The following is a 24,402-nucleotide window of genomic DNA, read 5'->3' on the forward strand; positions in this document are numbered from 1 at the left end:
AGTGACAGAGTGAGTGGCCTGTAAATCCAGAATGAACTACTGGTGTTTAGTTTGCACTTGGTGAGACCTGGAGCCAGGATCCTGAGCGAGTGAGTGTGCGAGTGAGTGAGCGAGTGTGCGAGTGAGTGAGCGAGTGTGCGAGTGAGTGAGTGAGTGTGCGAGTGAGTGAGTGAGTGTGCGAGTGAGTGAGTGTGCGAGTGAGTGTGCGAGTGAGTGAGTGAGTGAGTGCGAGTGAGTGAGTGAGTGTGCGAGTGAGTGTGCGAGTGAGTGAGTGTGCGAGTGAGTGTGCGAGTGAGTGAGTGAGTGAGTGAGTGTGCGAGTGAGTGAGTGAGGCCTAATGCTGTGCAGGGATCACTTATGATTAACATATCAGGTTTATCATTTTGAGCAATAAATATTGACTGATTAACACTCCGCCTGTGTCTGGGTTTGTTTTGCTGATGTGTGGTGTTTTAGTTTTCTCTCTTTCCCTTCGCAAACCTCCAGAGGCCGGGTTTAACAGAGACCATTAATTACTTACATTCATTCATTCACTCATTGTCTGTAACCGCTTGTTAAATTATTATTATTTATTTAACAGGTTAGTCCCATGAAGATCACGGATCCCTTTTACAAGGGAGACCCACGCAGACACAGAGAGAACACACCACACTCCTCACAGACAGTCACCCGGAGGAAACCCACGCAGACACAGAGAACACACCACACTCCTCACAGACAGTCACCCGGAGGAAACCCACGCAGACACAGAGAGAACACACCACACTCCTCACAGACAGTCACCCGGAGGAAACCCACGCAGACACAGAGAGAACACACCACACTCCTCACAGACAGTCACCCGGAGGAAACCCACATAGACACAGGGAGAACACACCACACTCCTCACAGACAGTCACCCGGAGGAAACCCACGCAGACACAGAGAGAACACACCACACTCCTCACAGACAGTGACCCGGAGCGGGACTCGAACCCACAGCAGATTTGGTCTGGGTCGTGTTAATGTGGAGCATTACTGATAATGATTGATCTAAACCTGTGCTAATGAGCTGCACTTTATTTGTTCTCAGAGGAAATGTGAAATGTTTAAACAGCAAAAAATACAATTATTAATAATTCACGAGAAAACCACAGAGCCGCTGCTGATAGCTCTCTCTGATAAAGTGTGCGAACAACTTCAGACGTCAGACTGATTTAATGATGCGTGGGAACGACTTAAGACCTGGAAACTACTACATAACAGATGCGGATGATTTAATAGTGCGTGAGAACAACTTAACAAGACGTCAGAACGATTTAAAAATGTGCAGAAGAGATTCAAGGCCTGGAAATATTACTAAATATAACGTGAGTATCGTGTAATAAACCGTGAGAGAGAAAAAAACTTGTAAAAAAGACCAAATAAAGCGTGGGAGTTAAACTTTAAGACGCAGGGATGTCCCCAGCAGGGCTCCGTAGAGAGGGACACAGTCCACAGGCGCGCGCCCTGTTCGTAGTCCCGTAAGTTGTGAGAAAGAACTACATTTCCCATGGTGCCTCTCGCGGCGGAGTGTATTTCCGGTCCTGCGCGGGTTCTGGAGCGGACTGGATCGCGGAGCGGGCGCGAGGGCTGATGGGAGGTGTGCAGGTGAGCTGAACAGGTGAGCCTCGCGCTTCTCTTTCTTTCTCGCTCGTGTTTCCGGAGCTCGTGCTCCCCCGCGAAGCCGCTCGGCGGGTCTGCGCGCGCTCTAGGACGGGCTGGGCGCGCTCCCGGCTCCGTGTGCACGCGCGCCGCGTCGCCTGGTCTTTGTTGTGTCTGCGCGCGGAGATCAGAAACAAAACCCGGAGCAGCTTCAACACCTCGATCCCGATCTCAGCCCCGAACCCGAGCTCCGCGAGCCCCCTGCTCACTCACCTGAGCGCGAGGACGCCCTGACCAGCTCGAGCCGGGGGTGGAGGGAGGGAGAGGGGGGACCAGACAAAGAGAGAGAGAGAGGGTTCTGCGGGACAGGGACTGGGATCGGGAACGGTGTTCCACTGGAACTCTGCAGAGAACCCACTCCAGTTTAACATCCTTCAGTCTCAGAGCTGCAGTGTGTGTGAGTGTGTGTGTGAGAGAGTGAGAGAGAGAGAGAGAGAACCAGAAATATAGCACACTGTTTACACACTCACGTTGTGGGGACCTGTCTTCCTTGTTAGGGGTCACCAGATGGTCCCCACAATGTAATCATTACATTTTTAGGTGAAGTCATGTTTAAGGGTTAAGTTTAGTTTATCAGCACCAATGGAAATTAATGTGAAGTGTCCACTAAATTTAATAAAATTGTATGTAACGTCCCCATCATTGACGTGTGTGTGTGTGTGTGTGTCAGAAACATATTACACTGAGGTCTAAAACACGTTTACACACTCCCACAGTGGGGACAGTCAGCTGATCCCCACAATGTAAGAGTTCCATTTTTAGGTGAATACCTGGTTTCCTACCCTCCTCCAAAAGTTACGTAGTGCAGTTTCTGCAGTGCTGAGCCCGGAGTAGCGGCGACAGAGGCCCTGTTCTCTCTGTTACAGCTCAGTGGAGTGTCATTATGATTTTAAAGGTGTAATTTTAAGGTAAAAATAATATGCAGTGTTCCTTTAATGATCAGGAATGAGTTACAGCAAATAAAACTGGACACGCTTTTTCTCACCCGACTCCAGGGAGACGAGATGGCAGAGCAGACACCGGACGACTACATCTGTGAGTAACACACACACACACCACCAGAGAGGGGTTTCTGATAAAGTGGCCAGTCGGTGTCAGTAGAAGGTGTGGGGGTGTTTCTGATAAAGTGTCCACTGTGTTCCTCAGTGCTGTCTCTTGTCTCCAGGGTGTGAGGACTGCGGTCAGTACCATAACTCCGAGTGTCCTGAGCTGGGGCCCGTGGTCACTGTGAAGGATTCGTTCGTGTTGAGCCGAGCGCGGTGAGTGTTGGGGGGGTGATAAGTCCGGGTGAGGTACTCCTGCTCAATAAGAAGTGATGGGTATAGCGTGTGTGTGTGTGTGTGTGTGTGTGTTGTCCCGCTGTAGGTCGTCGTTGCCGAGCAGTCTGCAGATCCGAGTGACAGAGGAGGGAACCGAGGGTGTGTTTGTCCTCCAGAAACTGGTGAAGAGAACACGCTTCGGACCCTTCGAGGCGAAGAGGGTCCCGCACTTGAACCCTGAGGGACTGTTCCCTTTAAAGGTGACTGCAGAGTCTTTGAAGTTCCCGCCGAGTGGGCGGGACTCAGAGGATTGATTGACAGCCTCCTGGCAAACGTCGCCGCCCACTCAGTCAGTACAGCACACACTGGGGGTCAGTTTACCTCAGTGTGGCTGGGACAAGAGCGTACTGGGACCATAACTGCTTTTATGGTTTAAGGTGGAATGGGAAATGTTAATAAGAAGCTGGCATCAGTTCTAAACACAGCGTTTGTTCTCCAAATGTAAAAGGGCAGGTTTAAGAGACTGGACTTGGGGAGTTTGCAGAAGAACTCTCTCAGAGTCTGTAAACAATAACAACAACAATAACAACAACAACAGCAAGGTGTGATAGTGTCACCTGGTGTTATAAAGAACCCAGCTGTTACAGAATGACGTAGAGCGGTGTATCAAGAGCTCAGCGATGTGTGTGTGTGTGTGTGTGTGTGTGTGTGTGTGACAGATCTTCCACAGAGACGGCTCAGTGGTGTGTTTTGACTCGTCGAATGAAGACGACTGTAACTGGATGATGCTGGTGAGACCTGCGATGGACCACAAACATCAGAACCTCACGGCCTACCAGCAGGACGAGGAGCTGTACTTCAACACCTGTCAGGTACCGCAGCTAACACACACACACACACACACTACTGCCAGCACAGCACTGTGTTTATCCACTGTAAACTGGAGCGAGTCCACACACACATTTCTACTGTTGTCCGTAAAAAGACGGTGACCAAACTCCACATGAGGGAGAGTGTGTGTGTTTAAGGTGGTGTTTTTAAAGGTGCTCTGTGTGAAGGTGGTGTGTGTGTTTACTGCAGGATGTTTTTCCTGGTGCTGAGCTCAGAGTGTGGTACGGAGCGTTTTACGCCAAAAAAATGGAGAAACCCGTGCTGAAACCCCCTGTACTCCCTCCACCAGCAGGTAATTATACACACACACACACACACACACACACACACTGCCATTAAACCAGGATCTGTGTTAATTCAGAAGTAATATTTCAACTGTTCAATGCTAGATTTCGATAGATTTCACCGTCTGCTGCTCGTAGGACTGTAAACAGAGGTAATCCAGAGAAATGTGGACTTTGTGTTGTTCGTATTGATATCGGAATTATATCGTATCGACCGGAATGAAGAAATATATCGTGATATAGGTTTTGGCCGTATCGTCCAGCCCTAGTTATAAACTAAGAGAAAGTGATGAGTTTATTCTCTCAGAGAAGAAAAAGCTGTAGAACGTTTGTGCTTTTCTGTATCGAAATTGAGTCACATTGGAGCAGCAGGTGGTGTCTCTGTCACAGCTGCAGGGTCCAGGGGGTTGTGGGTTCAAGTCCCGTTCCGGGTGACTGTCTGTGAGGAGTGTGGTGTGTTCTCTCTGTGTCTGCGTGGGTTTCCTCCGGGTGACTGTCTGTGAGGAGTGTGGTGTGTTCTCCCTGTGTCTGCGTGGGTTTCCTCCGGGTGACTGTCTGTGAGGAGTGTGGTGTGTTCTCCCTGTGTCTGTGTGGGTTTCCTCCGGGTGACTGTCTGTGAGGAGTGTGGTGTGTTCTCTCTGTGTCTGCGTGGGTTTCCTCCGGGTGACTGTCTGTGAGGAGTGTGGTGTGTTCTCCCTGTGTCTGCGTGGGTTTCCTCCGGGTGACTGTCTGTGAGGAGTGTGGTGTGTTCTCCCTGTGTCTGCGTGGGTTTCCTCCGGGTGACTGTCTGTGAGGAGTGTGGTGTGTTCTCTCTGTGTCTGCGTGGGTTTCCTCCGGGTGACTGTCTGTGAAGAGTGTGGTGTGTTCTCTCTGTGTCTGCGTGGGTTTCCTCCGGGTGACTGTCTGTGAAGAGTGTGGTGTGTTCTCTCTGTGTCTGCGTGGGTTTCCTCCGGGTGACTGTCTGTGAGGAGTGTGGTGTGTTCTCTCTGTGCCTGCGTGGGTTTCCTCCGGGTGACTGTCTGTGAGGAGTGTGGTGTGTTCTCTCTGTGTCTGCGTGGGTTTCCTCCGGGTGACTGTCTGTGAGGAGTGTGGTGTGTTCTCTCTGTGTCTGCGTGGGTTTCCTCCGGGTGACTGTCTGTGAGGAGTGTGGTGTGTTCTCCCTGTGTCTGCGTGGGTTTCCTCCGGGTGACTGTCTGTGAGGAGTGTGGTGTGTTCTCCCTGTGTCTGCGTGGGTTTCCTCCGGGTGACTGTCTGTGAGGAGTGTGGTGTGTTCTCTCTGTGTCTGCGTGGGTTTCCTCCGGGTGACTGTCTGTGAGGAGTGTGGTGTGTTCTCCCTGTGTCTGCGTGGGTTTCCTCCGGGTGCTCCATTTTCCTCCCACGCTCCAAAAACACACGTTGGAAGGTGGATTGGAGACGCAAAAGTGTCTGTAGGTGTGAGTGTGTGAATGAATGTGTGAGAGTGTGTGTTGCCCTGTGAAGGACTGGCGCCCCCTCCAGGGTGTGTTACTGCCCTGTGCCCAGTGATTCTGGGTAACCTCTGGACCCACCGCCACCTTGAACTGGATAAGGGTTACAGACAGTGAATGAATGAATGAATCGGAATCGAGGCACTGTACTGTTTTCTGATTGGATTGTCCTCTTGTCCCGTTTGGCCCGTTAAGATTACTCTCACACGGTGTTATTATTTATATCGCCACTAGATGTCTTTGGCTGGTTACAGTGTATTCTTGGCTTGTGGTTTATTTGTTGTTGTTATTGTTTATTGTCCAGGGATAGCGTCTGTGCCTCAGGAGAAACCTGCAGCAGCAGCAGCAGCGCCCCCAGTGGCCAAAGTGAAAGCTGGTGGTGGGTCTAAGTGTAAAAACTGCTCCTGTAGCTACCTGTTGTTTTCTTTTCTAATCAGAGCTGTGAGTTTGGTTTGTGTTTACTGACTGATTAACTCTTTCTGTCTCAGACCAGCTGCCCTCAGCTTTACCTGCAGCTCCTTCACCTGTCCAGCAGGGGGTGGCATCAGCAGTGACTCTGAACAGTAACAGCAGTAACACCAGCGGCGCCGTCTCGACTGAGTCCAGAAAGAGACCCAACAGACCGCGCAGGTTCAGGGGTCAAAGGTCACGGGACACAGACACACCTGAGATCATCAAAGGTAAAGAGACACAGGACTCACCTGAGATCACCTTTAACACTTTATGGACTGAAATGCTGTGCTTTTACATTGTCTTTCTAGTTAGAGCAGCGTTTACTGCCTCTGTCTCTCTCACTGTGTGTGTGTGTGTGTGTGTGTAGACCCCCCTCTCCCTGAAGCCAGTGAGCCGTTGGTGTCTCTGACCCCGGAGCTGACTGCGCCAGTGTTGAACGTCCAGGATTTTATGAGCGACGGAGACAGGCTCCAGGTCAAAGTCACCAAGACCACGCGCTGCCTCCTGCCCCTCGCAAAGTAACAAACACCAACACGGTTTCATCACAAACACCGTCTAATGTGATAGTGTTGTGATCTTTGTCTCTCTCTCTCTCTCTCTCTGTATCTGTTTCTCTCTCTCTGTCTCTCTCTCTCTGTCTTTCTCGCTCTCTATGTCTCTATCTCTGTCTCTCTGTATCTGTTTCTCTCTCTCTCTCTCTCTCTCTGTCTCTCTCTCTCTCTCTCTCTCTCTCTCTCTCTCTCTGTCTCTCTCTCTCTCTCTCTCTGTCTCTGTCTCTCTCTCTCTCTATCTCTCTGTCTCTCTCTCTCTGTCTCTGTCTCTCTCTCTCTCTCTCTATCTCTCTCTCTCTCTCTCTCTCTCTCTCTCTCTCTCTCTAGGTCTGGTTTGAGGAAGAGGTTTCTGAGGCCGAGTGGAGACCATAAGAGAGTGTATCAGTGTGGACTCTGTAATAAAGTTTTTCAGAACAGCAGCAACCTCAACCGCCACATCCGCTCCCACGGTGAGCACCTCCAGCCTCACACGCCTGTCCTGACTCACCTGTGCTGAGCGTGTGCGCTGTGACCCTGTAATAACCAGTGTACTCCCTGTGGCAGGTGATAAGCTGTTTAAATGTGACGAGTGTGAGAAGATGTTCAGCCGAAAGGAGAGTCTGAAGCAGCACATCTCCTACAAACACAGCAAGAACGAGGTACGCGTCCCAGACCGGAACACTGACACCTACAGCTGTGGAGACGGAGCTGCGCTGGGTTTAGTTGCAGTGTTTACAGTAAAATTATAAATTCATTATCGATTCGACTCAGAATCAGTTTCTTCTTCCTGTGATTTCAGAGCGTTGTTTTTTTGTGTGAAAATCATACTGTGTGTCTGTGTGTGTGTCTGTGTGTGTCTGTGTGTGTCTGTGTCTGGCTGTGTCTGGCTGTGTCTGTGTGTGTGTGTGTGTGTGTCTGTGTCTGTCTGTGTGTCTGTGTGTGTGTGTGTGTGTGTGTGTGTGTGTCTGTCTGTGTCTGGCTGTGTCTGTGTGTCTGTGTGTGTGTGTGTGTCTGTGTCTGTCTGTGTGTCTGTGTGTGTGTGTGTCTGTGTCTGTCTGTCTGTCTGTGTGTCTGTGTGTCTGTGTGTGTGTGTGTGTGTCTGTGTGTGTCTGTGTCTGTCTGTGTGTGTGTGTGTGTGTGTCTGTGTCTGTCTGTGTGTCTGTGTGTGTGTGTCTGTGTCTGTCTGTGTGTGTGTGTGTGTGTGTGTCTGTGTCTGTCTGTGTGTCTGTGTGTGTGTGTGTGTGTGTAGTCTGATGTAGAGTACAGGTACAAGTGCACCACGTGTGAGAAGTCTTTCCGAGTGGAGAACGCTCTGAAATTTCACAACTGCAGAACAGGTACGACTCCGTCCTCAGTGTTTTATTATAAATGACCCCTCCCTCCACGTCTCTGAACCTCACGCTCTCCGTCTCACGCAGACGACAAGACGTTCCAGTGCGAGATCTGCTCCAGGTTTTTCTCCACCAACAGTAACTTGTCCAAACACAAGAAGAAGCACGGAGAGAAGCTGTACTCCTGCGAGATCTGCAACAAGATGTTCTACAGGAAAGACGTGATGCAGGACCACCAGAGACGCCACATCCTGGGTGGGTTACACAGCGCAGTGCACACAGGAACATTACCTGTCGCTGGTCCGATCGCGCTGGTGAAGGTGAACTCTAACCTGGAGGAAGAGGGAGGCCTTGCCCTTAAGCGAGGGAATGTCTCGCAGCCTGGAGAATCTGAACACACAATAGATTGTTTGCAAATAATATCACAGCATTGAGTGAACTGCAGATAGAGACACGGGGCTATTTTGTTGGGAATTGTTCCCTCTGGTTTGTTTATGTTCAGAAGCTCTGTATCTTTTAAGGTGGAGTGGTGCGTGTGAGTAAGAAGCGACTGGATCTTTTAAGGTGGAGAGGTATATGTGAGTAAGAAGCGACTTGATCTTTTAAGGTGGAGCGGTGTGTGTGAGTAAGAAGCGACTGGATCTTTTAAGGTGGAGCGGTGTGTGTGAGTAAGAAGCGACTGCATCTTTTAAGGTGGAGCGGTGTGTGTGAGTAAGAAGCGACTGGATCTTTTAATGTGGACCGGTGTGTGTGAGTAAAAAGCGACTGTATCTTTTAAGGTGGAACGGTGTGTGTGTGAGTAAAAAGCGACTGTATCTTTTAAGGTGGAGCGGTGTGTGTGAGTTAGAAGCGACTGCATCTTTTAAGGTGGACCGGTGTGTCTGAGTAAGAAGCGACTGTATCTTTTAAGGTGGAACGGTGTGTGTGTGTGAGTAAAATGCGACTCTATCTTTTAAGGTGGAGCGGTGTGTATGAGTTAGAAGCGACTGCATCTTTTAAGGTGGACCGGTGTGTCTGAGTAAGAAGCGACTGTATCTTTTAAGGTGGAGCGGTGTGTCTGAGTAAGAAGCGACTGGATCTTTTAATGTGGAGCAGTGTGTGTGAGTAAGAAGCGACTGGATCTTTTAATGTGGAGCGGTGTGTGTGAGTAAGAAGCGACTGGATCTTTTAAGGTGGACCGGTGTGTGTGTGTGTGAGTAAAAAGCGACTGTATCTTTTAAGGTGGAGCGGTGTGTGTGAGTAAAAAGCGACTGTATCTTTTAAGGTGGAGCGGTGTGTGTGAGTAAAAAGCGACTGTATCTTTTAAGGTGGAACGGTCTGTGCGTGAGTAAAATGCGACTCTATCTTTTAAGGTGGAGCGGTGTGTGTGAGTAAGAAGCGACTGCATCTTTTAAGGTGGACCGGTGTGTCTGAGTAAGAAGCGACTGTATCTTTTAAGGTGGAGCGGTGTGTCTGAGTAAGAAGCGACTGTATCTTTTAAGGTGGAGTGGTGTGTGTGAGTAAGAAGCGACTATCTTTTAAGGTGGAGCGGTGTGTGTGAGTAAGAAGCGACTATCTTTTAAGGTGGAGCGGTGTGTGCGTGAGTAAAATGCGACTATCTTTTAAGGTGGAGCGGTGCGTGTGAGTTATAAGCGACTGTATCTTTTAAGGTGGAGCGGTGTGTGTGTGAGTAAGAAGCGACTGTATCTTTTAAGGTGGAGCGGTGTGTGTGTGAGTAAGAAGCGACTGTATCTTTTAAGGTGAAGCGGTGTGTGTGAGTAAGAAGCGACTATCTTTTAAGGTGGAGCGGTGTGTGTGTGAGTAAGAAGCGACTATCTTTTAAGGTGGAGCGGTGTGTGCGTGAGTAAAATGCGACTGTATCTTTTAAGGTGGAGCGGTGCGTGTGAGTTATAAGCGACTGTATCTTTTAAGGTGGAGCGTTGTGTGTGTGAGTAAGAAGCGACTGTATCTTTTAAGGTGGAGCGGTGTGTGTTCTCCAGAGGTGGAAAGGGAGCAGGGTTTGCTTCATTGGTGAAGCATCACTCCGTGATTCCTGACAGACCCAGTTCACGTTCCATTTCTGAAGGGCTGATGCTGGTCTGGTTTGTGTCTTCAGGACACGAGGCGTTCCCTCACAGGGTGCGGCCTCCCTGTTTCTCCAGGTTGGAGTTCCCCGTGTCCAGAGGGAGTCTGTTTGCAGTTTCAGAGTTCCTCGGGGTCTGGGACCTGGACCTTTAAGCAGAAACATTGACAGGACGTTAGATACCAGGTTTCTGGGTTTTTACATGGTCTCGACTGTGTGGGTGTGATCTGTAAACCCTTATGGATCATTATCATTGTAAATTATTATGGATTGTGATGCGGATTATGTATGCATTGTGTCACAGACTTATAACATTTTAAACCTGGGCTAAAGTACATTAGGATGAAGCTGAAGGTAATAACGCAGCTCACAGCGTCTTTACATCGTCTCCTCTGTCTCAGGCTCCAAGAGCATGAAGAGAGAAGAGCTGGAGTCTAACGGAGAAGAGTCCACGAAATACAGGAAGGAACCTTCAGCTTGTCCCATTTGCGGAAAGGTACGGCCCTCAGCGCAGGAGCAGAATTCTGTATTCTCCAGGAGATAACCGTGAGCTCAGGAGCAGACTTCACGCTCCACTGCAGACGGCTCAGTTTAAGGCTCTAATTCCTCTCCTCCTTGTCTCTTATTTTCCCTCCTTTTCAGTCTCTGTTTTGTCTCTTAATTGTCTCTCATTTGTCTCCTACTCATCTCTTGTTTGCATGTTGTCTCGTGTTGGTCTCCTCCCGTCTCCCAGGTCTTCTCCTGCCGCAGTAATATGAACAAACACCTGCTGACTCACGGAGACAAGAAATACACTTGTGAGATCTGTGGACGCAAGTTCTTCAGAGTGGACGTCCTCAGAGACCACATCCACGTCCACTTCAAGGTGTGTTTACAAAGGTTTAACTGCTTAGGGGTTCTGCGAGGGTCCTGCGAGGGTCGGGTCTGTGGGAGAGGGACATCTACATCTACAACAAACAAACAGTGTCCTCTAACTGCTACTGTATAACAATAAATAACACAATATTACAACAATAAAGTCATTCAAAACAATCAGTTCACAGCACGTTTATTTAGTTATTTCCAAAAACAGGGCAGACTTTAAATTCTGTCTCTCTCTCTCTCTCTCTCGCTCTCTCTGTCTGTCTCTCTCTCTCTCGCTCTGTCTCTCTGTCTGTCTCTCTCTCTCTCTCGCTCTGTCTCTCTCTCTCTCGCTCTGTCTCTGTCTGTCTCTGTCTCTCGCTCTGTCTCTGTCTCTCTCTCTGTCTGTCTCTGTCTCTCTCTCGCTTTCTCTCTCTCTCTCTCTCTCTCTCTCTCTCTCTCTCTCTCTCGCTCTGTCTCTCTCTCTTTTTCTCTCACTGTCTCTCTCTGTCTCTCTCCCTCTCTCTGTGTCTCTCTCTCGCTCTGTCTCTGTCTCTCTCTCTCTCATTGTCTCTCGCTCTGTCTCTCTCTCTCAGGACATTGCTCTGATGGATGAACAGGAGAGAGAGAGCTTCATAAAGAAGATTGGGATCTCGATGGAGGAGAGCGATGGATCTGAGGAGGATGAGAAGGACGATCCGGAGCATCATAAATACAGCTGTAAAAAGTGTCAGGTCTGAGTCTGATTCCCAGGTGTTACACTGTTATTGATGTGTGAAAAGCTACTTTTAGAATTGACCTGTTCCACCTTAAAGAGTGCAGCAGGTTCCCAAAGCTTCAGTTGTCCTTCTGTGTTTGTCCCATTACCGGTCTTTAAGAGCGGGAACACCGAGAGCAGGTTACCACCAGTGTGAGAGTGGTTCGGTGAGGGCATCAGTGGGTGAGTGGAGAGAGATAAAGAAGCTCCAGAAAGAGCTCAGAGGCTGAAGTAAAGTGCAGTGGAGCTGGACGGGTCACTTACAGGGTGTTATACTGTCCTTGATAGTGTTCTTGGTAAAGACCAGAGAACCAGACACATCTGTGGAGGTTCTCCTTCTGAAACCGGGAAATGACCCGGATCTGATTTCTGATTTGGAAAGAAAACCGGGAAATAAAAACAGGAAAATGCTCTGTGTTTCTGGGCTGTGTTCAGCGCGACTCGAGTTCTCACTGTTCTCTCTCTGTTCTGGAGCTCCGCAGACGGCTCTAGAACCACAGTCTGAAACCCTCGTGTCTCTGGTGGTTCTCAGGTGACGTTTGCGAGAGGCAGAGATTACCTGAAGCACATCATGGAGATGCATAAAGAGCGAGGCTACGGCTGTGTGATCTGCAATCGCCGCTTCGCCCTCAAAGCCACCTACAACGCCCACCTGGTCATCCACCGCGAGCAGCTCCCTGACCCGGCCGTGCAGAGGTACACAGCGCCCCCTGCAGGGGGTCAACGGCAGTACACTGTCCTGAGGACATCAGTCAATGTTTTTTTTATTAATGTATTAATGCACCTGCAGTCAGAAGTATGGCACCTCTTACAGTACATCACTAACCCCCACCACACAGGACACGCGCAGCGCTGTTACACCGGGAGAATACGGTTGTTTATTAACTGCAGGATTGATCCTGTATTCATCTTTAATGGATCTGAATCTTCTCCTGTTTTATGAAGGTACATCCATCCCTGTGAAATGTGCGGACGCATCTTCAACAGCATCGGGAACCTGGAACGCCACAAAATCATCCACACGGGTCAGTGTCCAGTGGTTATTCTGGAATATTCCATTCCACCTTAAATGGCACTGAAATGTTACAGGGATCAGTTTCATACTGAGCCTCCAGAATGAGGGCTGCAGCATTTAAGGTGGAATGGAAAATCAAATAAACCACTGCTGAGTGTCTTGTTTCCTCCATCTCTAGTGGCCCTTTTAAGAGTGTGTGTGTGTGTGTGTGCGTGCGCGCGCAGGTGTGAAGAGCCACTGTTGTGAGCAGTGTGGGAAATCTTTTGCAAGGAAGGACATGCTGAAGGAGCATCTCAGAGTCCACGACAACATTCGGGAATTTCTCTGTGCGGAGTGCGGGAAAGGTATAAACACACACACACACACCTGTACATAACTTCAAACACACACACTCTTAACATGCCTGAATGAAATGTAAATTTAGTGTACTGTGTGCTATTTATTGTGTAATGTGTGTGTGTGTGTGTGTGTGTGTGTTTCTCAGGGATGAAGACGAAGCACGCACTCCGTCACCACATGAAGCTTCACAAAGGAATTAAAGAGTACGAGTGTAAAGAGTGCAACCGGAAGTTCGCTCAGAAAGTCAACATGCTCAAACACTACAAGAGACACACCGGTACACACACACACACACACACACACCGGTACACACTCCGCTCTCCCGCTCAGCGGTGATTAACACTGACCTGTCCTCCTCCAGGTGTGAAGGACTTCATGTGTGAACTGTGTGGGAAGACCTTCAGCGAGAGGAACACCATGGAAACACACAAACTCATCCACACAGGTACAGCACCCTGCACCGCCCTTCACCGCCCCGCACTGGACACACACGCCCCAGACCGGCTTGGACTAAGTGTGTGTGTGTGTGTGTGTGTGTGTGTGCAGTGGGGAAGACGTGGTCGTGCTCGGTGTGTGATAAGAAGTACGTGACGGAGTACATGCTGCAGAAACACGTTCAGCTCACGCACGACAAGATCGAGGCTCAGAACTGTCACCTCTGCGGCACTAAAGTCTCCACGCGGGCCTCGATGAACCGCCACATACGCAGAAAACACCCAGAGGTACACACACACACACACACACACACACCCATAGGTCAGCTCACACAGAAACAAACATCACACTGTTGTCTGTGTCTCCCAGTGAAAGCTCAGCTGTGACGACACAGTTCTCAGAAGAAAGTAGGAAAAGTAGAATATACTCAGTGGGCGGGACTTATCTTCAGCAGCCAATGGCTGACCAGGTCCCACCTTCCTGTCAAAACAGTCAAGGCTCAGAAGCTTTTCGAAGAGAAAGGGAGAGAAACGTAACTGAGAAGAAGCACAGCGCTAAGACACAATAAAGGAGTAAAGATGGAAACATTCTGTTATTGGACCACCACCTTAACGCGGGGGAGGGGTTAGCGTTCCTGCGTGAGCATCGGAGCTATGACGCCCGGGGCAGTAGGGTAGGAGTTATCGGGGCAGAAGACAAGGTGTGTTTAACCCCGCAAAATGCGGGATTCGGGTTCTTTAAGTTAAATAAATATATAAAAATATATAAGTGAACTATTAAGTTAAACCCTGGTGTTGCCACAGCCCTCCGTAAGTCAGAGTCCGAGAGGAAGCAAGGAATCACACTCTTATGAAACTGGAGACGTGTGTGTGTGTGTGTGTGTGTGTGTGTGTGTGTGTGTGTGTTGTAGGTGGTGGCTGTGAGGGTGGATGACTTTGATGATCTTCAGGAACCTGGGACAATTGACACCTCCTCCATCAGCATCGTGCAGGTGTGTTTACTGTAGCTCAGATTTCTGTCTTTACTCTTCAGAGAACACATTACACTAGTCACTGGGACATAGCTGTGAGGATCTGATGGAGTTCAGCCTCACTCCAGAGAACACAGTTCCACTGTTCCACACACCAGAGGAACCCCATCAATCCAGAGAACACAGTTCCACTGTTCCACACACCAGAGGAACCCCATCACTCCAGAGAACACAGTTCCACTGTTCCACACACCAGAGGAACCCCATCACTCCAGAGAACACAGTTCCACTGTTCCACACACCAGAGGAACCCCATCACTCCAGAGAACACAGTTCCACTGTTCCACACACCAGAGGAACTCCATCACTCCAGAGAACACAGTTCCACTGTTCCACACACCAGAGGAACTCCATCACTCCAGAGAACACAGTTCCACTGTTCCACACACCAGAGTCTCATTTAATTAAATGTTGTTAAGTGGACGATATACACACACTGAGAGCAGCTTAAACACTGTATCAGTTTTACAATGTGTGTGTGTGTGTGTGTGTGTGTTAGCCGTCTCTGCCCCTGGAGAAAGGCTCTCTCTCTGCAGATAAACCCCACCGAAACTCAAACCCCTCAAAGAAACGTCAGAAGCTGCAGCTGGAGGAAGAGCTCTCGGACTCAGACGATTACGAAGAGTTCTCCAACAAACCGGGCTTCAGCTCCGGAGCCGTCACCGTGGGAGACGAGACCAACTCCGCAGTCCAGAGCATCCAGCAGGTCCACATCAGAACCACACACACACTACACTCCCAATTACTTACCACTTTATCAGAAACACCCCCCTCTACTGACACTCACTGGCCACTTTATCAGAAACACCCCCCTCTACTGACACTCACTGGCCACTTTATCAGAAACACCCCCCTCTACTGACACTCACTGGCCACTTTATCAGAAACACCCCCCTCTACTGACACTCACTGGCCACTTTATCAGAAACACCCCCCTTCTACTGACACTCACTGGCCACTTTATCAGAAACGCCCCCCTTCTACTGACACTCACTGGCCACTTTATCAGAAACACCCCCTCTACTGACACTCACTGGCCACTTTATCAGAAACACCCCCCTTCTACTGACACTCACTGGCCACTTTATCAGAAACACCCCCTCTACTGACACTCACTGGCCACTTTATCAGAAACACCCCCCTTCTACTGACACTCACTGGCCACTTTATCAGAAACGCCCCCCTCTACTGACACTCACTGGCCACTTTATCAGAAACACCCCCCCTCTACTGACACTCACTGGCCACTTTATCAGAAACACCCCCCTCTACTGACACTCACTGGCCACTTTATCAGAAACACCCCCCTTCTACTGACACTGACTGGCCACTTTATCAGAAACACCCCCCTCTACTGACACTCACTGGCCACTTTATCAGAAACACCCCCCTCTACTGACACTCACTGGCCACTTTATCAGAAACACCCCCCTTCTACTGACACTGACTGGCCACTTTATCAGAAACACCCCCCTCTACTGACACTCACTGGCCACTTTATCAGAAACACCCCCCTCTACTGACACTCACTGGCCACTTTATCAGAAACACCCCCCTCTACTGACACTCACTGGCCACTTTATCAGAAACACCCCCCTCTACTGACACTCACTGGCCACTTTATCAGAAACACCCCCCCTCTACTGACACTCACTGGCCACTTTATCAGAAACACCCCCCCTCTACTGACACTCACTGGCCACTTTATCAGAAACACCCCCCCTCTACTGACACTCACTGGCCACTTTATCAGAAACACCCCCCTCTACTGACACTCACTGGCCACTTTATCAGAAACACCCCCCCTCTACTGACACTCACTGGCCACTTTATCAGAAACACCCCCCCTCTACTGACACTCACTGGCCACTTTATCAGAAACACCCCCCTCTACTGACACTCACTGGCCACTTTATCAGAAACACCCCCCCTCTACTGACACTCACTGGCCACTTTATCAGAAACACCCCCCCTCTACTGACACTCACTGGCCACTTTATCAGAAACACCCCCCTCTACAGACACTCACTGGCCACTTTATCAGAAACACCCCCCCTCTACTGACACTCACTGGCCACTTTATCAGAAACACCCCCCCTCTACTGGCACTCACTGGCCACTTTATCAGAAACACCCCCCCTCTACAGACACTCACTGGCCACTTTATCAGAAACACCCCCCCTCTACTGACACTCACTGGCCACTTTATCAGAAACACCCCCCCTCTACTGGCACTCACAGGCCACTTTATCAGAAACACCCCCCCTCTACTGGCACTCACTGGCCACTTTATCAGAAACACCCCCCCTCTACAGACACTCACTGGCCACTTTATCAGAAACACCCCCCCTCTACTGACACTCACTGGCCACTTTATCAGAAACACCCCCCTCTACTGACTCTCACTGGCCACTTTATCAGAAACACCCCCCTCTACTGACACTCACTGGCCACTTTATCAGAAACACCCCCCCTCTACTGACACTCACTGGCCACTTTATCAGAAACACCCCCCTCTACAGACACTCACTGGCCACTTTATCAGAAACACCCCCCCTCTACTGACACTCACTGGCCACTTTATCAGAAACACCCCCCTCTACTGACACTCACTGGCCACTTTATCAGAAACACCCCCCTCTACTGACACTCACTGGCCACTTTATCAGAAACACCCCCCCTCTACCTACACACACTGGCCACTTTATCAGAAACACCCCCCTCTACTGACACTCACTGGCCACTTTATCAGAAACACCCCCCTCTACTGACACTCACTGGCCACTTTATCAGAAACACCCCCCTCTATAAAATGAATGACCCCCCTCTGATTAAGTGGCTGGGGGTGGGTGCACGTGACTGTGATTGACAGGTCATGAAAAGGGTTAAATGCTAAGCTCCGCCCCCTCTGTTTTTAGGTGGTGGTGTTGGCGGACCCCAGCTCTAACCCGACTCCATCTCCATCCACTTCTGTGAGTCTGACCAACATCACGGTCACGCCCATCACCGCACCTGGCCCCGCCCACTTCACCAGCCTCCAGCCTGTCGCCGTGGGACACCTGGCACCTGGAGACCGACCTCTGACCCTGGACAGCTCCATCCTAACCGTGACCTTTGACACGGTCAGCGGCTCCACGATGCTTCACAACCGAGGGGCGGAGCTTCCGGGAGAGGGGGCGGGGCCTCAGTCCGTCGCTCACTTCATTAACCTCACCACCTTCGTCAACCCGCTGTCACACACCCTGGACCCGCCCCCGCTGGCCTGGAGACCCGTTACCCCCGGCAACGGCCCCCCTGACACCCAGGACGCCCAAGTCTCTCAGGAGCCCCAGCCCCCGGGGGCCACATCCCAACAAACACAGCCTCAACAGGGGCCGGACCACCAAATCCAGCCCCAGGCTCCAGGGCCTTCAGCACCTCCACCTCCACAACAACATCATCAACATCAACAACAACAACAACCACAACAACAGGTCTCTGCAGCTCCACAGATGTTCAGCTACTGAGACAACAACAACAACAACAACAAACAAACAGCAGCAGAACAGATGAAAAATCAACACAACAAATAAAACCTAAATGTCAAACGTAACACACACCAGCCATGCTTTATAAACTACAGCTGGTGAAGGAGAGGGGTGTGAAAGGTAGCAGTCGGAGCAGCACAGAACCGGGCTCCGCTTTCGGACCAAACCAAAGCTGAGTTAATTTCTCAAATTAATGAAGAACTGTTTATTGTTGCATTTATGCCTTTATTTTGCAGCTGTTTAAAGGCGGTCCTGCGGGGGTCCGGCAGGGGGCGCTGTAGTGAATAGAGACATGTTTGAGTTCTGCGGGAGGGTGCAGATGTTTCTGAGGAGACGGTGAATAATGTGAAACTGAGACCATTGACTTTTCTTTTTTACTGATTTTGATTTTCAGAGCCGGTAGCTTTCAGAATAAACACAAACTCTTATCGTCTGCTGCGTCTCACTTCACTGCGTCCTTTTACAGCTGCGCTCCCACTGCCAACAGCACGGTGGCGCTGCAGGGGCCCGGGGTCCTGGGTGGGAGTGTGGGGTGTTTTCTCAGTGACTGTGTGGGTTTCCTCTGGGTGCTCAGTTTCCCAGCACAGTGACTGAGGTCAGGAGGAAGTGCTTATAGAAGAGAGATGGATGAATGAATGAATGAAAGATAAACACAGCTAGAGCAACTGCTTTTGGACAATTTCTGTTTAATTATTGAGTTTATTATATGAAGGAAACACACACACACACACACACACACCAGGTGTAAAGAACAAACAGTAAAGTGTCATTTACCTTCGTTTAGAAAGCGAACATCTGTCTGGAGGGAGGTGTGTGAACCTCTGCTCACAGCTGGATGTTGAGGGTGTCCGGCAGAGGGCGGTGTTTCTGCTTCTCTCCGCTGCTCCAGGCGGCGCTAACGAGCCGCGCTCCTCTCTGTCTCTGGACAAACAGAAGAACATCACTGACAGCTCAGCACCCGCTCAGCGGCGCGAGATTCCGCACCGATCCATGATCAATAATCAGTGTTAATAACTAATACAGGCGCGCGGGGAACACACAGAGAGAGAGAGAGAGATGAAAGGTTAAAGTGGAAAAGCGGAGAGGGAGAGAGAAGAAAGTGAAGGAAGAAAAGTCAGAACGGAGAGAAGAAGGGGATAAAGGTGTTGGGGAGCGGGGGAGAAGCAGAAAGCAGAGAGAAACTGAGAAAGAGAGAGAGAGAGTGAATGGAGTTCTCGGCGGTGCTCGCGCTGTCTTTGATCCTCGGGGCGCTGCTCGCGCTCGTCTTCGCCGCCGGGTTTAAGAAGAATAAACAACCCGAACAAGAACAAACAACAACAACGACAGGTCAGACACACACACACACACACACACACACTCATTAGCTGTAGTGCGTCTGGTTTCATATTACAACCTGAGACTCCACCTTAAATCAAATACCACCTTAAATAATGCAGCTGTGTTGTGGTACCTCACCATTTAATGTGGAACAGAAGAACTCGCTGTGCACCAGCTGAACCTGCGCCATAGTGCGGGTCCCACACAAGGGGGCGCCCTTATTTGAGTCAGGGTTTAGTGCAGAGGCTCTGACTCCTCCAGGCCACTAGGGGTCAGGGTGTCATAGTCTGAATGTGGAGAAACTGCAGGGCGTGTGTGGAGGAAACCACTGACCGCACCTTTAACGTCGACAGCAGGGTATGGGCTCTTTAATCTGCAGGAACGGTCAGTCTGTCCCTCCGTGTCTCCGCAGGCGACGAGAGTCCGGTCAAAGCCCCAGGGACAAAAAGACCCAAACCCCAGCAGAGGGCGAAGAAGGAGAGACCCCAGCAGCACAGCTTCACCCACCCACTCCTGGCTTCCGCCCTGAAGGTGAGACCCCCGTCTCCAGTGTCCTCCACAGGGGGAGCCCACCCAACTCTCACACAGTGTCTCAGTGTCCAGGCTCAGGGTTCTCTCCAGCGGTGGATAACACTCTCTCTCTCTCTTTCTCTTTCTCTTTCTCTCTTTCTCTCTCTCTCTTTTTCTCTCTCTTTCTTTCTCTCTCTCTCTTTTTCTCTCTCTTTCTTTCTCTCTCTCTCTTTTTCTCTCTCTCTCTCTCTCTCTCTCTCTCTCTCTTTTTCTCTCTCTCTTTCTTTCTCTCTCTTTCTTTCTCTCTCTCTCTTTCTCTCTCTCTCTCTTTCTCTCTTTCTTTCTCTTTCTCTCTCTCTCTCTCTCTTTCTCTCGCTCTCTTTCTCTCTCTTGCTCTCTCTCTCTCTCTCTCTCTCTTTCTCTCTCTCTCTCTTTCTCTTTCTCTCTCTCTTTCTCTTTCTCTCTTTCTTTCTCTTTCTCTCTCTCTCTCTCTCGCTCTCTTTCTCTCTCTTGCTCTCTTTCTCTCTCTCTCTCTCTCTCTCTCTCTCTCTCTCTCTCTCTCAGTCTCACAGTAGTAATGTGACCTGTCTGGATTTCAGCAGTAACGGTAAGTATTTGGCGTCGTGTGCTGATGACAGAACCGTCCGGATCTGGAGCACTAAGGACTTTTTGGATCGGGATCATAAATGTCTACGAGCCAACGTCGAACTGGACCACGCCACACTGGTCCGGTTCAGCCCAGACTCCCGGTGAGAGAACGCTCAGTGTCTTCTAACGCTTCCCATCAACAGGCCCCACACACACACACACACACACACACACACACACACACACCTCTTATATGCAGACAGTGGTGATAGTGCCGTGTGTTAATGAGTCCGGACCGCTGCGGTTTCTCCTCTGCAGAGCCTTCATCACGTGGCTGGCCAACGGAGAGACCATCCGCATCTTCAAGATGGTGAAGAAGGAGGACGGCACCTTTAATTTTAAAGCTGCTCCTGAGGATTTCCCCCAGAGACACAAAGGGATCGTCATCAACATCGGGATCGCAGCCACAGGTCAGACCTGGGTCTCACAGAGGGAGGACACAGGGGTTAAAAACTCCAGCAGCACTGCTGTGTCTGATCCTCGACTCTAGTCACTGGACAGTGATAATGTGCTGTTGTCAGACGACCGAGGCCCTCGGTAACTTTGTGAGTCTCTGTTGTTGTCGTTAAAGGGAAGTTCATCATGACTGCGTCTGTGGACACCACCATCCTGATCTGGGACCTGAAGGGAGAGGTTCTGGCTTCAATCAACACCAACCAGATGAGCACGTCCTACGCGGCCATCTCCCCCTGCGGCAGGTCGGCACCGTCACCTCACGCTCTGCGGGATGCTTCAGTTTCACAGCCTGGAGGTTAATGTGGGGCTGTGTTGGTTGTTTGTGTCACATTAAAGCCTGTTGTGTGTGTGTTTGTGTGTTTCCAGGTTTGTGGCGTCCTGTGGCTTCACTCCGGACGTAAAGGTGTGGGAGGTGTGTTTTACGAAGAGTGGAGAGTTTAAAGAGGTCACTCGAGCTTTTGACCTTAAAGGACACTCCGCTGGAGTTTATTCCTTTGACTTCTCCAACGACTCTCGCAGGTACGGCCCTCCTCTGTGTCCTTAAACTACAGCCCTCCTCGGTCAGTCAGGGGTCCTCAGTGTCCTTAAACTACAGCTCTCCTCGGTCAGTCAGGGGTCCTCAGTGTCCTTAAACTACAGCCCTCCTCGGTCAGTCAGGGGTCCTCGGTGTCCTTAAACTACAGCCCTCCTCGGTCAGTCAGGGGTCCTCTGTGTCCTTAAACTACAGCCCTCCTCGGTCAGTCAGGGGTCCTCGGTGTCCTTAAACTACAGCCCTCCTCGGTCAGTCAGGGGTCCTCGGTGTCCTTAAACTACAGCCCTCCTCGGTCAGTCAGGGGTCCTCGGTGTCCTTAAACTACAGCCCTCCTCGGTCAGTCAGGGGTCCTCGGTGTCCTTAAACTACAGCTCTCCTCGGTCAGTCAGGGGTCCTCAGTGTCCTTAAACTACAGCCCTCCTCGGTCCACCGGTCAGTCAGGGGTCCTCGGTGTCCTTAAACTACAGCTCTCCTCGGTCAGTCAGGGGTCCTCAGTGTCCTTAAACTACAGCCCTCCTCGGTCCACCGGTCAGTCAGGGGTCCTCGGTGTCCTTAAACTACAGCCCTCCTCGGTCCACCGGTCAGTCAGGGGTCCTCGGTGTCCTTAAACTACAGCTCTCCTCGGTCAGTCAGGGGTCCTCGGTGTCCTTAAACTACAGCCCTCCTCGGTCAGTCAGGGGTCCTCAGTGTCCTTAAACTACAGCTCTCCTCGGTCAGTCAGGGGTCCTCAGTGTCCTTAAACTACAGCCCTCCTCGGTCAGTCAGGGGTCCTCAGTGTCCTTAAACTACAGCCCTCCTCGGTGTCCTTAAACTACAGCCCTCCTCGGTCAGTCAGGGGTCCTCAGTGTCCTTAAACTACAGCTCTCCTCGGTCAGTCAGGGGTCCTCGGTGTCCTTAAACTACAGCCCTCCTCGGTCAGTCAGGGGTCCTCGGTGTCCTTAAACTACAGCTCTCCTCGGTCAGTCAGGGGTCCTCAGTGTCCTTAAACTACAGCTCTCCTCGGTCAGTCAGGGGTCCTCGGTGTCCTTAAACTACAGCCCTCCTCGGTCAGTCAGGGGTCCTCGGTGTCCTTAAACTACAGCTCTCCTCGGTCAGTCAGGGGTCCTCAGTGTCCTTAAACTACAGCCCTCCTCGGTCAGTCAGGGGTCCTCAGTGTCCTTAAACTACAGCCCTCCTCGGTCCACCGGTCAGTCAGGGGTCCTCGGTGTCCTTAAACTACAGCCCTCCTCGGGGCTCCTATTCACACTCACTTATCTAGAACCGACCAACAGAAGGTTCTTGAGCAGAGGTCTTCACATCTGGACGGTTGCAGGCCGGGATTGTGCACTGACCGACCGGTATCACACTCTACAGTCGGAGCATACTGCAGTCAAAATACAACAGTGCAGTTTATTATTATTTAAATTGCAAGAGAATTAAAGATATATTTATATTTCAAAAAAATCCTTTACTGAGCACTTTCTTCGATCTGATCAAATGAAATATTCCTCTCTCTCTGTCTCTCTCTCTCTCTCTTCAGGATGGTGACGGTGTCCAAAGACGGGACGTGGCGTTTGTGGGACACCGATGTTGAGTACAAGAAGAAGCAGGACCCGTACTTGTTGCGCACGGTGCCGTGCAGTGTGTCGGAGGGCAGTCGGATTGCTATTTCTCCGGACGCTCGCGCCGTGGCGGTGTGTACAGGGCGTGACGTGTGTGTGTACAGCACCACCAGTGGAGAGAAGGAGGAGGAGTTTCAAGGTGTCCATTCTGAGGACATCACGGACCTGAAATTCGACACAAACAACCGCTTCCTCGTGTGCACCGGAGACCGAGCCGTCCGAGTGTTCCACAACGCCACCGGCTACCGCTCCGCCGTCCGCGACCTGCAGGAGCTTCTGAAAAAGACCAGCAACGACGGAGTGAAGCTGCGACTCCAACAGCAGCTAAAGGACGCTCAGAACGCCCTGGACACGGTGCTCAACGCCCACAAGACTGACCAGAACAAACAGTGACCTCCCTCACGCGCTGCCTTCCGTTACAGCCTCATGGGTCTGAGTCGCAGTGGATTGGTTGTTTTTGGTGTGTTGCTTTAATAAATAAAACATACAGAACATGTTCTGGTGCTTTGTAATTATTGTGTTGTCTAAATACTTTCGTTTGCTCATAAAGTGATAAAGTACCAGAGAGACGACGGTGATCTGAACAGAAACCGCGTGGAATCAAGTGGGGATCTGAGCGCCGTTGATGAATCAGTATCGAGCTTCATCTACCAGAGGCTCGTTTACATAAATAATGCTTTAACTCTTGCAGATGTTTCAGTGGTGAGACAAATAATGAGATGGAGACTGATTCAGACGCCACTGATTCTGAGCCAATGACTACTGTCTCCTACTGACTACACTACACAGAGTTAAACTGAGGGTGGAGGAAATAGAGACAGTAGAATGATGGGATGGAGTTTGACGGTGTAAAGTAATAGTAAACAGTGTATTACCGCGATGGGTGTGAGTCCGTGTAACAACATGGAGGAGGTGCAGTGTGTGTTATTGTCATTTGGACTGGAACAGTAGAACTGTGTTCTATGGAATGAAGGAACTCCTACAGTCCCTCTGGGATGAGCTGGAGTGGTTGTCCTACAGGCAGAACGCCATCGGCTTCGCACAGCCATGTTCTAACATCAACATATCTTCTCTGTCCAAAGAAAACACGTATCTTAATATTTCTGGATGTTTTCCTTTGCTACATCATTTCAACACTGTGTATTTTATAGAAATGCTCCAAAATTACTTTTTACATTGATTTCCACTTAATTCTATTACGTTTTTTCGTTCTCGATGAACGTATTATCTTTGATGTTTTTTCCTTCCCTTTGGACAGTGACGATATTCAACGACGACTTGAATTTTCCACAAATTTGGCGGCGAAAATGTACTTATTAGCCCTTGTTTTCGAGTGCCCTACGTAGGGAACGTGGTGGGACCGTTGAGTCACCAGGCGCGTGGGCGTGGCTAAGGGCCTCCGCTGTGAACTCTCGCGAGATGAGGTTTGACGGAGC

At 50.3% G+C, this 24,402-nt stretch overlaps 2 protein-coding genes across 3 annotated transcripts; both read left to right on the plus strand.

The window, feature by feature from the left end:
* The first annotated feature begins 1,555 nt into the window (after positions 1-1,555).
* prdm15 (PR domain containing 15) lies at positions 1,556-18,420 on the plus strand. 2 transcript variants are annotated; one of them, XM_066650404.1, is made up of 25 exons: positions 1,556-1,642; positions 2,679-2,718; positions 2,849-2,942; positions 3,049-3,202; positions 3,662-3,814; positions 4,023-4,125; positions 5,888-5,962; positions 6,072-6,263; positions 6,404-6,554; positions 6,915-7,036; positions 7,131-7,303; positions 7,816-7,903; positions 7,985-8,152; positions 10,361-10,455; positions 10,693-10,824; positions 11,396-11,533; positions 12,089-12,252; positions 12,502-12,581; positions 12,796-12,915; positions 13,056-13,187; positions 13,272-13,355; positions 13,457-13,632; positions 14,256-14,336; positions 14,875-15,081; positions 17,294-18,420. In XM_066650404.1, exons 2-25 carry the CDS (start codon positions 2,688-2,690, stop codon positions 17,879-17,881), a joined length of 3,501 nt encoding a protein of 1,166 aa, XP_066506501.1. In that variant the 5' UTR covers positions 1,556-1,642; positions 2,679-2,687; the 3' UTR covers positions 17,882-18,420. The 2 variants fall into 2 exon arrangements, with proteins under 2 accessions (XP_066506501.1, XP_066506502.1); XM_066650405.1 differs by having other exon boundaries at positions 7,131-7,225; positions 17,294-18,419.
* A 403-nt stretch (positions 18,421-18,823) lies between these two features.
* Positions 18,824-23,453, plus strand: tbl2 (transducin beta like 2). The gene is made up of 7 exons (XM_066650406.1): positions 18,824-19,228; positions 19,632-19,750; positions 20,294-20,478; positions 20,636-20,787; positions 20,949-21,075; positions 21,200-21,352; positions 22,885-23,453. Exons 1-7 carry the CDS (start codon positions 19,108-19,110, stop codon positions 23,357-23,359), a joined length of 1,332 nt encoding a protein of 443 aa, XP_066506503.1. The 5' UTR covers positions 18,824-19,107; the 3' UTR covers positions 23,360-23,453.
* The last annotated feature ends 949 nt before the right edge of the window (positions 23,454-24,402 follow it).

This window comes from Hoplias malabaricus, chromosome 18 (assembly GCF_029633855.1).
Source record: "Hoplias malabaricus isolate fHopMal1 chromosome 18, fHopMal1.hap1, whole genome shotgun sequence".
Lineage (NCBI taxonomy): Eukaryota > Metazoa > Chordata > Actinopteri > Characiformes > Erythrinidae > Hoplias > Hoplias malabaricus.

Coding starts and splice junctions, on each gene's coding strand:
- prdm15 (XM_066650404.1), top strand. CDS start 2,688: ATGGCAGAGCAGACACCGGACGACTACATCT. Junction 12,582..12,795: donor CCACAAAATCATCCACACGG/GTCAGTGTCCAG, acceptor GTGCGCGCGCAG/GTGTGAAGAGCCACTGTTGT. Junction 12,916..13,055: donor CTGTGCGGAGTGCGGGAAAG/GTATAAACACAC, acceptor TGTGTTTCTCAG/GGATGAAGACGAAGCACGCA.
- tbl2 (XM_066650406.1), top strand. CDS start 19,108: ATGGAGTTCTCGGCGGTGCTCGCGCTGTCTTTGATCCTCGGGGCGCTG. Junction 19,229..19,631: donor ACAAACAACAACAACGACAG/GTCAGACACACA, acceptor GTGTCTCCGCAG/GCGACGAGAGTCCGGTCAAA. Junction 21,076..21,199: donor GCCATCTCCCCCTGCGGCAG/GTCGGCACCGTC, acceptor GTGTGTTTCCAG/GTTTGTGGCGTCCTGTGGCT.